General features: G+C 38.8%; 1 protein-coding gene across 2 annotated transcripts; it reads left to right on the top strand.

Moving 5' to 3' along the window:
- The first annotated feature begins 492 nt into the window (after nucleotides 1-492).
- On the top strand, nucleotides 493-12,318 carry LOC311288628 (putative G-protein coupled receptor 132). Of its 2 annotated transcripts, none has more exons than XM_084406138.1 (4): nucleotides 493-555; nucleotides 701-832; nucleotides 1,999-2,581; nucleotides 9,695-12,318. In XM_084406138.1, the coding sequence occupies exons 2-4, from the start codon at nucleotides 823-825 to the stop codon at nucleotides 10,089-10,091; spliced, it is 990 nt and encodes a 329-aa protein (XP_084262264.1). In that variant the 5' UTR covers nucleotides 493-555; nucleotides 701-822; the 3' UTR covers nucleotides 10,092-12,318. The 2 variants fall into 2 exon arrangements, with proteins under 2 accessions (XP_084262264.1, XP_084262265.1); XM_084406139.1 differs by having other exon boundaries at nucleotides 720-832; nucleotides 9,695-12,211.
- Nucleotides 12,319-13,601: the final 1,283 nt, after the last annotated feature.

Genomic DNA, 13,601 nt, shown 5'->3' with positions numbered 1-13,601 from the left:
AATATCTCCTTTTTTTCGGCCCATTCTCTGTAAAACCCTAGAGATGATTGTGCATAAAAATCCCAGTTAATCCTCAGTTTCTGAAATACTCGGACATGCCCAAAATTGGCACCCCCAGGATTACTTTGTTCTCAAATGTGCACTGGCTGGTAAAACATCTATTGTTCGCTTTTTACATTGTGTCGATACACCAATCAAAACAGTGTCCAGTAAACGTGGGGTAGAGGGGTGTCACAGGGGACATGGAAACGAATGTAAGGGTGTTACAGCTTGTCTCTCAGTGGCCCTTCCGTCTGAAAGAACAGCCTGGACTCTCTCATATCTCTGCCTCACATAATGGCCTGTAGGCAGGAGGGTGTTTTTGTTCTGAAGGAGAAAGGCTTCAGGATGTTGCTGCTCAAAAGCAGTAGAAGTGGCTTCCTGCTGGGGGAAATGATCAAAAAGCCAGACAAGCCCCTGGTTGGACACTTTTCCACTCGAATTCATACACACACATATACAGGTTCATGCACATGGAGCTGGACATGCAGAAGACGCTCTCCAGACCTAATCGAGGTGAGGATATTTCTCCTTTTTTAACAAATAGATGCATTGGTTCTGGAACTGTAGTTTGTTGATTGTTGTATATTTGAAATGTTTTATCTGATGGGAAACATTATTTATATAGTGGAACCATGTCATGTGACGTTTCTGTGCTAAGGTTGCTTAATCGTTGTCAGAGGTGACTGGAAAAACTAAGAGGAGTGGAGAGGTTTGGTTCAACATGTTTAATGAAGAGTTTGAAGATTCAAATGTCATGGATAAGTCACAACCATAGAAACCATGATTCTGAGTAAGTTATCATTCGTCTGCATAACATAAACACACACACACACACACACACACACACACACACACACACACACACACACACACACACACACACACACACACACACACACACACAAAAAACAACTAGAGATGCACATTATTAAAATTCTGGCCAATACAGACTGATACATTTTTAATGTTATGAATGTTTGACGTTAAAATTTGGTTTGAATAAATTAAAGTTAAGTTAAATTAAGCATCGCACCATACCGATCAAAATCTTGGGGTTGGTAAGATGTTTTTTTTATTAAATCTCATTTATAGCATTTATTTGCTGTATTTATTTGATAAAAATACAGTAAAATACTTAAAATTGTTAAATATTATTACAATTTAAAATAACTGTTTTCTATTTTATTATATTTTAACATGTGATTTATTCCTGTGATCAAAGCTGAATTTTCAGCATCATTACTCCAGTCTTCAGTGTCACATGATCCTTCAGAAATCAGTCTAATATGCTGATTTGCTGCTCAAGAAACATTTATTATTATCATTATTATCAATGTTGAAAACAGTTGCGCTGCTCTGCTTCATAGTTTTGTGGAAACGGTGATGCATTTTTTTTTTCAGGACTCTAGAAAGTTCATTTATTTGGAATAGAAACCTTTTGTAACAAAGTAAAAGTCTTTACTCTCAAATCTGATCAACTGAACGTGCCCTTGCTGGATAAAAGTATTAATTCGTTTAAAAAACAAAAACAAGCTTTTGAATGGTATAGTAATTTACTAAGCAGTTGTTCGTTTTTTTTTTCTTCAAAGGTTGAATGTAAGATCATGACAAAGTTCATTTTAATGTAAAAATAGCATGCACAATTAAATATCCAATATCAAATAATACTGATTCATATGAATGTCAAAAATGTCTAATATCTTTGGATTACCAATATGGTGCCGATATATTGTGCATTCCTACACTCTATAAAATGCAGGGTTGTTTTAACCCAAATATGGACAAACCCAGCTGTTGGGTTACATTTTTAAATTATATTTTTAACCCAACGGTTGGTTTGTCCATATTTAACCCAAATTTGGGTTAAAACAACCCTGCATTTTTTTTAGAGTGTATTGTTAATTTGAGCTATATACACTTCACATTTGAGCAATTCTTTCCCCTAATTTTCCACAGACCTGACCAATGGGAGCTGCCAAATCCCTCTGGCAAATGACCAATTGGGTCTGACCTACATCTACAGCTTTGCCTTCTCTATCGGACTCCCAGTCAACCTGTTGTCCCTGTGGGGCCTGTACCAGCTCGGCCGGTCTGGTGGAGGCGGATGCCAACTGGTTTATATCCTCAACTTACTGATTTCAGATCTTCTCCAGCTCCTCACCTTGCCTCTGTGGATCCTTTACCTGCAGGGAGACCACCGCTGGCCTTACGGGTCTGTGACGTGCCAGCTAGTGGGCTACGTTTTCTACGTTAACCTCTATGCCAGCGTCGTTTTCCTTTGCCTCATCGCCCTGGACCGCTGTCTAGCGATCGTGTATCCTCTTAGCAGCCGTGGCGTACGGAAAGTGCGTGTGGCAGCCTTTTCCGGTGTAATAGTGTGGACGTTGATATTTCTGTTCTGCCTGACTGGCCTGTACCCATCTGTGTTCGAGCCCCAGAGAGAGCTGTGTCTGGAGCAGTACCCTGTAAGCACCAGATACGCTTACTTCAAAATTGCCACAGTTGTGTTAGGGTTCCTGATGCCCTGCTCTATACTAGGGTAAGTGAAAGGCACATGTTTTGGAGTTTCAGTACAGCTGGGTCAATGAAAAAATTCTCTTATTGGATCCAGATCGAATAATTTATTTAAAAACACATTAAGGGCCGGATTTACTAACAGCTTGCGCCAGCGCAAGCCCTCTTTTGATGTTAAAAAACTACTGTCAGGTTTTACTAAAGAAACTCAGTGAAAAAACAGTGGTGAAACTGAAAAGGCGTGGACAGGGTTATTTTTGCGGCTGACCATTTCAGACGCAAACTTAATGGGAGGAGAGTATTTAAATGCATCCTGCAAGGTGATTTACGTAAACAATATATTTTTATGCTAATATATTTAAGCCAAAAAAATATGTATCATGGCAACTTCCATGTAGTAAAATCACTAAATGCCTTCCTCCCGTCCTGACCAGCAACAGAAGTTACAATATTTTGCCTTTAGATGGCGGCAAAATACTTTATGAGTGAGTCAGTCAGTAAAGAAGACTTTTATATTGAAAGGACTGAAACTTGTGAACACGGAGACGGAGAAGCAAAACGATGCGTGTCAGGGCACGGGAAAGCCCCTTGTTAAAAGGACACGATATCGCTGCGAACATTCAAACAGATTTTTTATTACTAATATACGACTGAGCTGAAGGAAAATGCTATATCTACTGTAAGGCCGCGTGTCCACCAAAGCGTTTTTAGCCAGCTGAAAACGCTAGGCGCTCTGCTAAAAACGCTCAGCTGTGTGCGCTTGAGAGCGTTTTGGCAGCGCAGCGTTTTTTCAGTTGAGACGGTTGAGACCGAGACACTTTGCTTGTTATGATACGGAATATCCGCGAAAGTCTTACTAGTATCTCATTTCACACATATTTTGTTTCTGTGTTGATTCTATATTAAAATGTCAATACAATGTAATGTATTTTATCTGGCTCTTGATTTTGTTCCGTTATTATGCTTGTTGTTGTCATCTGTTGACGTTGTACAAGCAGAATCATGTGGCGGGCGGACGCGGTTGGTCGGTGTGGTTTTAGTCCCGCCCCTCCTCCACTGTGATTGGACGGTTGGGTAAAAAGTGACAGTGATGAGCGCTGCGTTTTACCAAAAGTTGAACATTCTTCAACTCTCGGCGACCAGTAAAAAACGCCGAACGCTCAGCGCTTCAGCGTGAAAAAGACGCTCAGCGCCTCGTTACGCTCGTGGCGTTTTAAAAACGCGGCGCACGCCTTAGGCCGTGTGTCCACCAAAGCGTTTTTACTCGCGGCTGGCGTGTTTTTTCAATTGTTTTCAATGGGAGCGCCGCGTTTTTAAAACAGCATGAGCGTAACGAGGCGCTGAGCGTTTTTTTCACGCTGAAGCGCTGTGAGCGTTAAGCCTGTTTTATGCTTCTGCGTCGAACTGCCGCCGTAGCTACGTCGTAGGCTGTGTGTAGCGCGCGTACCCTACGGCGTACCCTGACGCGCACCTCTCCAAAAATGTAACAACGCGTCAATTCTACGCGGACACAAGCGCTGTGATTGGTCTGCCAGAACCCCTCCCTCGGGGTTTCACACGCTCCCTAGGTACGCCTCAACGCGGACAACGACACAGAAGTATAAATTAAAACCAACACGTTGCCTACGGCGTATAGGCTCCGGCGTAGGTCCGACGCAGAAGTATAATGAGGCCTTTAGGCCGTGTGTCCACCAAAGCGTTTTTACTCGCGGCTGGCGTGTTTTTTCAATTGTTTTCAATGGGAGCGCCGCGTTTTTAAAACGCCATGAGCGTAACGAGGCGCTGAGCGTCTTTTTCACGCTGAAGCGCTGAGCGTTCGGCGTTTTTTACTGGTCGCCGAGAGTTGAAGAATGTTCAACTTTTGGTAAAACGCAGCGCTCATCACTGTCACTTTTTACCCAACCGTCCAATCACAGTGGAGGAGGGGCGGGACTAATACCACACCGACCAACCGCGTCCGCCCGCCACATGATTCTGCTTGTACAACGTCAACAGATGACAACAACAAGCATAATAACGGAACAAAATCAAGAGCCAGATAAAATACATTACATTGTATTGACATTTTAATATAGAATCAACACAGAAACAAAATATGTGTGAAATGAGATACTAGTAAGACTTTCGCGGATATTCCGTATCATAACAAGCAAAGTGTCTCGGTCTCAACCGTCTTAACTGAAAAAACGCTGCGCTGCCAAAACGCTCTCAAGCGCCCACAGCTGAGCGTTTTTAGCAGAGCGCCTAGCGTTTTCAGCTGGCTAAAAACGCTTTGGTGGACACACGGCCTTAGGCGTTTTTTACAGGTCGCCAAGAGTTGAAGAATGTTCAACTTTGGGTAAAACGCAGCACTCATCACTGTCACTTTTTACCCAACAGTCCAATCACAGTGGAAGAGGGGCGGGACTAATACCTCACCGACCAACCGCCACATTCTGCTTGTACAACATCAACAGATGACAACAACTAGCATAATATGTTACATTGTATCAACATTTTAATATATAATCAACACAGAAACAAAATATGTGTGAAATGAGATACTATTAACACTTTCGCGGATATTCCGTACCATAACAAGCAAAGTGTCTCAACTGAAAAAAATGCTGCGCTGCCAAAACGCTCTCAAGCGCCCATAGCTAGGCGTTTTCAGCTGGCTAAAAACACTTTGGTGGACACACGGCCTTAAATGCAGGTACACTGGCTTACTCGATCTCTCACAATACTCTACTCTAAAACCTTCAAAGAACAACATCAATGAGAACATGTTTACGTTGCTAAGAGTGGTTGCTAGGGGTGTTGTGTGTAGTGATACATAGAACCGTAAGGTGAAGCGGTCATAGCCGTGTTTTACCGTGAATAAAACACAGCTATAATTGACCAATCAGAATCAAGAACTGTAACTAACCGTTTTATAAGGTGCGCTATCATTTACTGGCATGTGTGCCATTATTTAACAGATGCTAATTTGTTCTTGGTAGATTAGTTCTTGGTAGATTGCTTTGGTCAGGCTGTGTCTCTGTTCTTTAATTTGTGTGTCATTAGTAGATCATCCACAGAACTTTCCATTCCCATCTGCGCTTTTATGGGATTGCGCTCTCATGCCTCTAATTTGCCCTGTTAAGTTAATATGGCCCTAAAAATGCAACTTGCACATGCAGTACAGTCATGCCCAAAAGTTTTGGCAGTGACATACATTTTGTCTTTCGCAAAGTTTGCTACTTCAGTCGCTGTGGTGTTGATTTCTAGATTATTGTGCAGAGTGATCAGATGCATTTTAAAATAATTTCAAAAAGCTTCAATTTTTATTTACTAACAAATATTTACTTTATCACAAAACCCCAAATTTCACTGTTTTTGGCCCTGGCCCAAAATGACCAGCTAACATAATTTCACTAATCAAATCATCAGCACATGGGAAAGTGTGAACGAGTACTTGTCAGGTGAAATTGGATTATAAGAGGAGACTGATTGCTGTAAAGGGAGAGAAGAAGTGCTTCCAATCATTGTGTTGTTGTGTTAGCAATGGCTACCTCCAAAGAAAAACATGCATTGCTTTGACTCAAAATGGCCTCACAAATAACCATTTACCGGATCATCAAAAACTTCAACTGCAGTGAAGAAGGCTTCAGGACGTCCCAGACTGTCCAGCAAGCACCAGGAGCTGCTCAATATTAGCAGGAGGTGGTGTGAGTGCATCTGCACAGGGAGGGAAAGACTTTTGGATAACGGCCTGGTGTCAAGGCCAGCAAATAAGCCTCTTCTCTCCAAGAAAAACACCAAGGACAGACTGAAATTCTCCAAAAAGTACAAGAATTTGACAGCAGAAGACTGTGAAGTTATTTTCCCTGATGAAACCCCCTTCTGACTGTTTGGGACATCTGGGAAATCGATTGACTCCGGAGAAGAAAAGGTGAACGCTGCCACGAGTCCTGAGAGACCGTCCTTGTGTGGGATTGCTTTTCATCCAAGAGAGTGGGTTCTCTCACAGTTCTGCCCAACACCACTGCCAGGAATAAAGAATGGTGTCAAAAATTCCACAAAAGCAACTTCTCCCGGCGATCCAGGAGCAATTTGGTGAAGATCCGTCCATTTTCTAGCATGATGTCACAAACCAAGGATGAAAATGAAGTGGCTCGGAGATCATTACATTGAAATTTTGGATCTGTGGTCAGGCAACTCCCTGGATTTAATCCCAAAGAGAACTTGTGGACAAGCAGAAGTCCTCAAATTGTGATCTACTCACAATAAGGCACGAATGGATGATGATCACCATCAGACAGGATTTGGCCTAGAAGCTGCCAGAGTGAATTAAGAGGTTGTGAAGAAGAAGGGTCAACACTGTAAATATTGACTCTGATATTGAACGTTTTTGCCAATAAAAGCCTTTCAAACTTTCAAAAAAATGCTTATTACTGTTTTCCAGTATATCATAAAATAATAATAAAATAAAACATAAATATTAGTTGAAAACCATAAACTAAACGAACATTTGAAATGTTGCCTAGGCAACAAACTGAAATAAGTTTTAGTTGAAATGGAAAAAAATATTATTATTATTATAGTTGAAGTGCTAAAACAAATATTTTAAAAATAAATGACAAAAGCACACAACAAAATTACTAAAAATGCAACTAAAATTAACATAAAACTAAAAATATGAAAAATTAAAGAAACTATTATATATATATATAAACTATATAAACCAAAATATTAATACAACTATAATACAACTAATACACTAACACTGCCTCTTCTAATATGAGCATGTTTTTTATTTAATTTGTAAAATATATTTAATATTTACATCAAGAAGAAAAAGAAAAGAAAAAACATCATAAAGAGAAAAAGATCACAATTAAAAGAATGACATTTCTTGATTTTTGTTATTATTATGTCTTAGGAATGCATGGTGCAATCAAACACACATATTATATAAACACAAACTTTTATGTTAGATGCGATTAATCAGCTTGACAGCCCTAATATATTTTAAATCTATAGTTTAGATTTTTACTATGAGGTTTCACTACATAACTTTTTAAGCATACTTAATTTAAAATGTTTGACAAAAATGGTATAAACATTTGTCATACAAAATGAAACCAACATGAAGTACATGAGTACAACGTGAGTACATTTCTAAGAACTTGGCACGTGTTTTAAACTAGATTTCGGGGGGTGAGAACCAGAGGGGCGTGGAGATAGGCTATATATCAACTGAAAGCTCTTTATGAGCTCTTTCAAAGGACACAATTCAGTGCTCAATCATTTTGGAGTTATTCATTATAAGCCAAAAGACATAACTCTAAACATATAATAAGCCAGTTGGTGGCTTTTATTGGTGCTAAAAGGGCGTAACTGCACTTACGCTCTTTTGACATTGAGAAATTGATTGTGGGTAAAGCCTCTGTCAAAATGGTTGACACCACATGTAAGCCAGACAGCCTGAAGATGTATTATTAAGCTAATTTCTTGGAATGATGATGGGGAAAATGAAAACATCCAAAACCATGACCCACCAAAACAGAAAGACACATGCCCGAGAACACGATGAGACGTGCACAAGAACAGTCCTCGTTCAGAGCAGTCACTTTTGATCTCGAACAAGTGCTGACTACTCCATGGAGTAACGTGAGCGAGTCTATATTACTCAAGGAAGTTGAGCACCTACAACCTGACAGTCTATGAATGAAGCAGCAAATGAGCAAACTGCTACATGTGGCATGAAAGTGAAGAAGATCGTATCTGTCCTCTCTAGTGCCCTGTGCCTCCGTGCAGTAAAACAAAAAATCCATTACTGACCACAAATTCATGGAAATCTGGACATGCAACTATTGAGACAGCCAGAGAGAATGGGCCTGAGTACAGTTCAGATGGGTATTACACTCTTGTAAACATGGCGAGGAAGACCGTGGTGCTTGAACTTAGTCACAGTGACTTTCTGGATCCTTCTCATCACACTTGGTCTGAAACAAAACCAAAGATGCAGAGGGAGAAACAGAAAATCAAGTGGCTGCGTTACACAAAAGAGGATCCAAAAGGTATTCAGTTCAAATATGAACTGTCTGGCCAAGCATTCAAAATGCTTGAAGTTGGAAAACAGGAGACCAGAGGTTATCATGGACTGGAACCTAAAAAGTTATACAGATGTCCTCCTGGGATCACTGCTGTGGAAAAGAAAGACTTACGTACTTCCACTGAGCACAAAGATCGCAGTGTCCTGCAGTCTTATGTGGACTTCTACCAGACTTGACAAGTCAGCCAGTCAGAGATAGTGATCTATCTCATGAACAGAACCACATGAAACGTTCGTTATGACGCACATTGTTTTCGTTATGCTTTCATGACCTCAATATTTAGTAACCTGCAGTTCTGGAGCCTACTTTAAGTTGGTTAAATGGCTAAATGTTATTAATTAGTTGTTCATAATAATTAGTTGTAATGCAATTCATTACTTCAGTATCATTCGGTTAATGCACTGTAAAAAAAGAAGAAGCTGCCTTCGATTTTAAGTACAGTCAACTTGGATGTTTAAGTAATTTCAACTTAAATTATATTAAACTGACTTTTAAAAAAAAGTGTTGAATCTTGTAAAACGTATAAAAAAAAGTTGAAAATTGCTTAACTAATTTTGATGCATTAAAGCAATGTGAAAACATATGTTGACATAACTTAATGATCATATACGTTTTTTTTCTAATTTTTTCATATAATCATTTTTTAAATAAAAAATACATTCAGAATTAATGTTAAAATAGTGTTCAATAAGTATACTGTCATCCATGTGTGTTCACATTTTTCATGATAAAAGATTGAAATCAGTAAACAAAGTCAGATCAAACAATGGATATATATTTTGTTTTGGCCCTCCTGTAAAGTTGGTGAAATGTCACTGACTGGTTCCCAGCATATCACAGACGCTGTTATTTGTCACTGCCCATGCAAGCTTTTTAGAGACATTAGAAACATGTTGTCTCAGCACACACAGCCCCAGGAATGAATCAGCATACCGGCAAAATGCCATTGCAAAGATGACAAACACAGATACAAGGTCGGTCTCTTTCAAGGAATGTAAACACAATCATAACCTATCATCTTAACCTTTTGGCCTTTCTTTCCTCTTATTCACATTCAGGTACACCTCGGCCCGAATCGGGTTGACTCTACGAAACTCCCCGTCTGTGCCGGATCACGAACGCCGCAGGATCGTCGCCACCCTGGTTGTCATCACTGTCATCTTCATTATCATTTTTGCACCTTATCATCTGGTGGTCGGCTACAGATTTGTCACCCTGCTTCTTACGGAGAGTGAAAAAGACCAGTGTTCAGTGGAAGTTTCCCTCTACCTGTACTATCGAATCTGCTACGGGCTCACAAGCCTCAACACGCTCCTAGACCCTCTTTTCTACTTCTTTCTTTGCAACGACGCTCGCCAAGAGCTTCGCAGATCTCTCTTCTGCCCCTGCCGGGGTCAAAGGGCGCACCAGGGATCGCGAGTACAGACTTTTCCCAAGGGCCATGCAGATGTTTAGCTGTCGTCTTGTGCAGATGCTAATCAGGGTTGGTGTCTTTGTAAAGCATGCGCTGAAACCAATTTTTCTTTCACACATGACGTGAAAATGTCTTATCAGACTGAGATTTGACTAATTACCTGTAGTAGTGATGTCATTAAGGTATGACCGGTATGAGACATTTGCACGTTCTCTGGATCGCTGTCACTGGGAAATACACACCTTCAGCATTTTCAGTCAAGTGTTTAGACTCCTAGACAGCCTGAGGAGACTCGAATACACAACTGTCTCTGTATTGCTGAAAATACTTTATTACGTCTCTACTGAGTTCAGGTGTAACCATTCAAAGGTTTGGGGTTTTTATTGTTTTTATGGTCTTATCTTTTATTGTTTTATTGTCTTATCCTCACCAAGGCTGCATAGGCTATATTTGATCAAAAATTTAACAAAAAATATGGTTTCAAATGTAGGCTAATTTATTCCTGTGATGCATAGCTGAATTTTCAGCATCATTACTCCAGTCTTCAGTGTCACATGATCCTTCAGAAATCAGTCTAATATGCTGATTTGCTGCTCAAGAAACATTTATTAATTATTATCAGTGTTGAAAACAGTTGTGCTTCTTCGTATTTGGGAGGAAACCGTGATATTTTGTGCGCCCTTGCTGAAGAAAATAATTAAATGTTTAAAAAAAACCTGACCCCAAACTTTTGAATGGTAGCCTAGTGTATTTTGTCCAACATCTGTCAAATCTGTGCTATGCTCTGTTAGTTTTCTTAACATAAACACAATCGCGTTGACAGTGATAAAAGTGAGAAATAAGCATATAGAAGTGGCTCGAGGATTATAGAAAAAAAAGCTGCATAAAAACCAAAGATCCTGGACCAGAGCGACTCAGAAACCAGAGCAAAGGTCGAGCTCTTTTTAAATGTTTTTAAGGATTTCCAAATCATGTCTGACACCTCCTGGAAGATATATGCAAAGGCAGGCACACATGTGCTGTGTTGAGCAGTGCACTGAGAATATAGATTGCATGTGCTTGCTTTGGATGCATTTACACTATGGGTTGAAATGTATACTATTTTCCAGCATACCGCAACTATCAATATGTTCACTTCGGCGAGAAACTGGCTAATATCCACCTTTTTCCTACTACGTTTTAGATTATGGGAGGCACTTCCGGTTTGGAAAGGTTCCACTCAAAAAGACCGAAACAAATCATTTCAAACAATAAGGTTGCACTACAAATATTAATTATCCATCAGGTTGATTGAATGAGCTATCAAATTTCCTTAATGTTTTATTTTTAGACGTCAGGATAATAACCCAACGCTTGGTATTTTAAAGTGATGGTATTACCAATAACAGTCTATGGCGAGGGGTCTTTTCAGTCGCTGCATTCATTTATTCCTGATTATTTTCTCTTTCCCCCCTTTGTGTTCCGCTGTAATAGTAGCTGGAAAGGGACAACATATACTGCGCATTTATGGTCTGCTCTCCCGATTTAATTTACGATATATATCCCATAAGTCATTCACTGGAATAGTCTAGTCTACTCTTGAATCTCCATTTTTCTCCTCAAATCCTCGTCTCTTTCCATGTTTGTTTACACGGATGCTTTAAAATGTAAAGTCTCCCCTTTTCAATCCCTATTAGCAGTGTTTACTGTTTCTAAAGCATGTAGCCTAGATAAAATATTAATAATAAATCACTTTGAAATGACATTACTGTTTCAGCTAATGAACATTTGTGATTAAAGCAACAGCCTCGCTGCGAAAATAATCAGGCTTGTTTTGGGGTTAGGCTATTCATGGACTGTTGTAATTTGTTAATGCTTTTACACTTTTACATTTCTTTGTAATGTTTGATGGTTGAAGGGAGAGTAGAATAATGTCATCTCGACTCACTGTATCCAGTTTAAAAAAAAAAAAAAATCCATTCATAGAACGAACCTTTCCCTGATTGTTTACAGTTTAACGAAAGTCACTCCCACAATCCGCGCAAAGCGTCACGGGGCGTAAAAAAGGTGGATATTCAGAAATAATGATGTACAGCTTTTACTGTGCAGTTTATGCCGACTACTGTTTTTAAATAGAATGTGAAATAGTATGAGTATGCATCAATAAACACTTATAAACAGTAATCTGCTGCGTTGTTTTCATATGGCCTTACCAAGTAGCCTACAGTTCGTTTGTTATCTTTTTGAAGTCTGGTCAAATAATTAATAAAGCAAATAGTGGTTGAAACTACTTCTGGTTCAATTGTCACACTGTAAATAAACGTTCATTTCATAACTGCACAAGAGCAGTTCCTAATTGGTTTAGAGGGCTGCCAAAAATGTGAAGTTGACTTATTAAAAGGCTTGAGACTATCAGATAATCTGTGTTGGCATGATGTTATTTATTTTCCGTGATTATTCCCATGCAGTGTTAGGAGGAATGCATTACAAGTAACGCGAGTTATGTAATCAGATTACTTTTTCAAGTTATTAGTAATGCATTACATTTCAATTTTACAACAACATATTTGAGTTACTTTTTTTTTTTTTTTTTTTTTTTTAAATAAGGCAAGTTACTTTGTTTTCCCATGTATTGACTGACAGCTCTGCTGTCCCCATGTTGAGAGGATCATTTTACTTTTGGTGTGAAAGGGACTTCACATTTGTTAAAAATAAACATTTTTTTATTGTTATGTTTTTGTTATTAAAAAAAGAAGCCCAGCCTAGGTGTAAAAAGTAACGCAATTTAATAACGTAATGGATTACTTCCCACAAAAGTAACTAAGTAACGCAATTAGTTACTTTTTTAACTAGCAACTCAGTATGCATTACTTTTGAAATAACTTCTGGTCCTAAGCCATTTAAAGCCCAAATAAGTGGCTCAGAACAAAAACCTGGAACATAAAGAGACAATGGCAGTTTTCAAACCAATGTCTGCCTTTAATAAGCACTAAAAAATTTTTTAAATAAAAGCTACAAATAGATAAATACTAAAAATCAAATTGAGTACCTTAAAAACATTTTATAATTGAAAAAAATATACATAATTTAATTGAATAATTTTTTTTATTGCAAATTTAATTTTGTCGCAACCTAAACATTTTTTGGAACCACAAGTTTTGAATACAGTGTATAAACATCAATTCTCATTTCAGTAGTTTTTGTGTATGTTACGCTGCATGACTGATGTATGATTCTGCATAATAATATGTTAAAATGTTACGACTATGAAGTCAGAAATCACACTGATGTTTGTAAAATATAATTATTTCTTAAGATTAAGATATTTTCTCTATAGGCTCAACAATCTCCATTCAAAACCTTGTGAGAACAGATATGGACATTGTGGCTCTACATTATCCTCTGTCTAATGTCACTACATATGCATGTGTTTAGAGTCCTTTCATAAAAAGGGGGGCTTTGTGTTGTCACATCACAGCTTATTTTCCTTGATTAGTTTTCCTCGCACCTGTTCAACAAGCTGAGTGCGGCGTCATGCGAAATGACAAATCTGCGCCTCAGTGAGAAGAATC

This window comes from Rutilus rutilus (assembly GCF_951802725.1).
Source record: "Rutilus rutilus genome assembly, chromosome: 3".
Taxonomy (NCBI): Eukaryota; Metazoa; Chordata; class Actinopteri; order Cypriniformes; family Leuciscidae; genus Rutilus; species Rutilus rutilus.
Note: the sequence above shows the minus strand (reverse complement) of the source record. Positions and strands in the feature narration are given on the sequence as shown.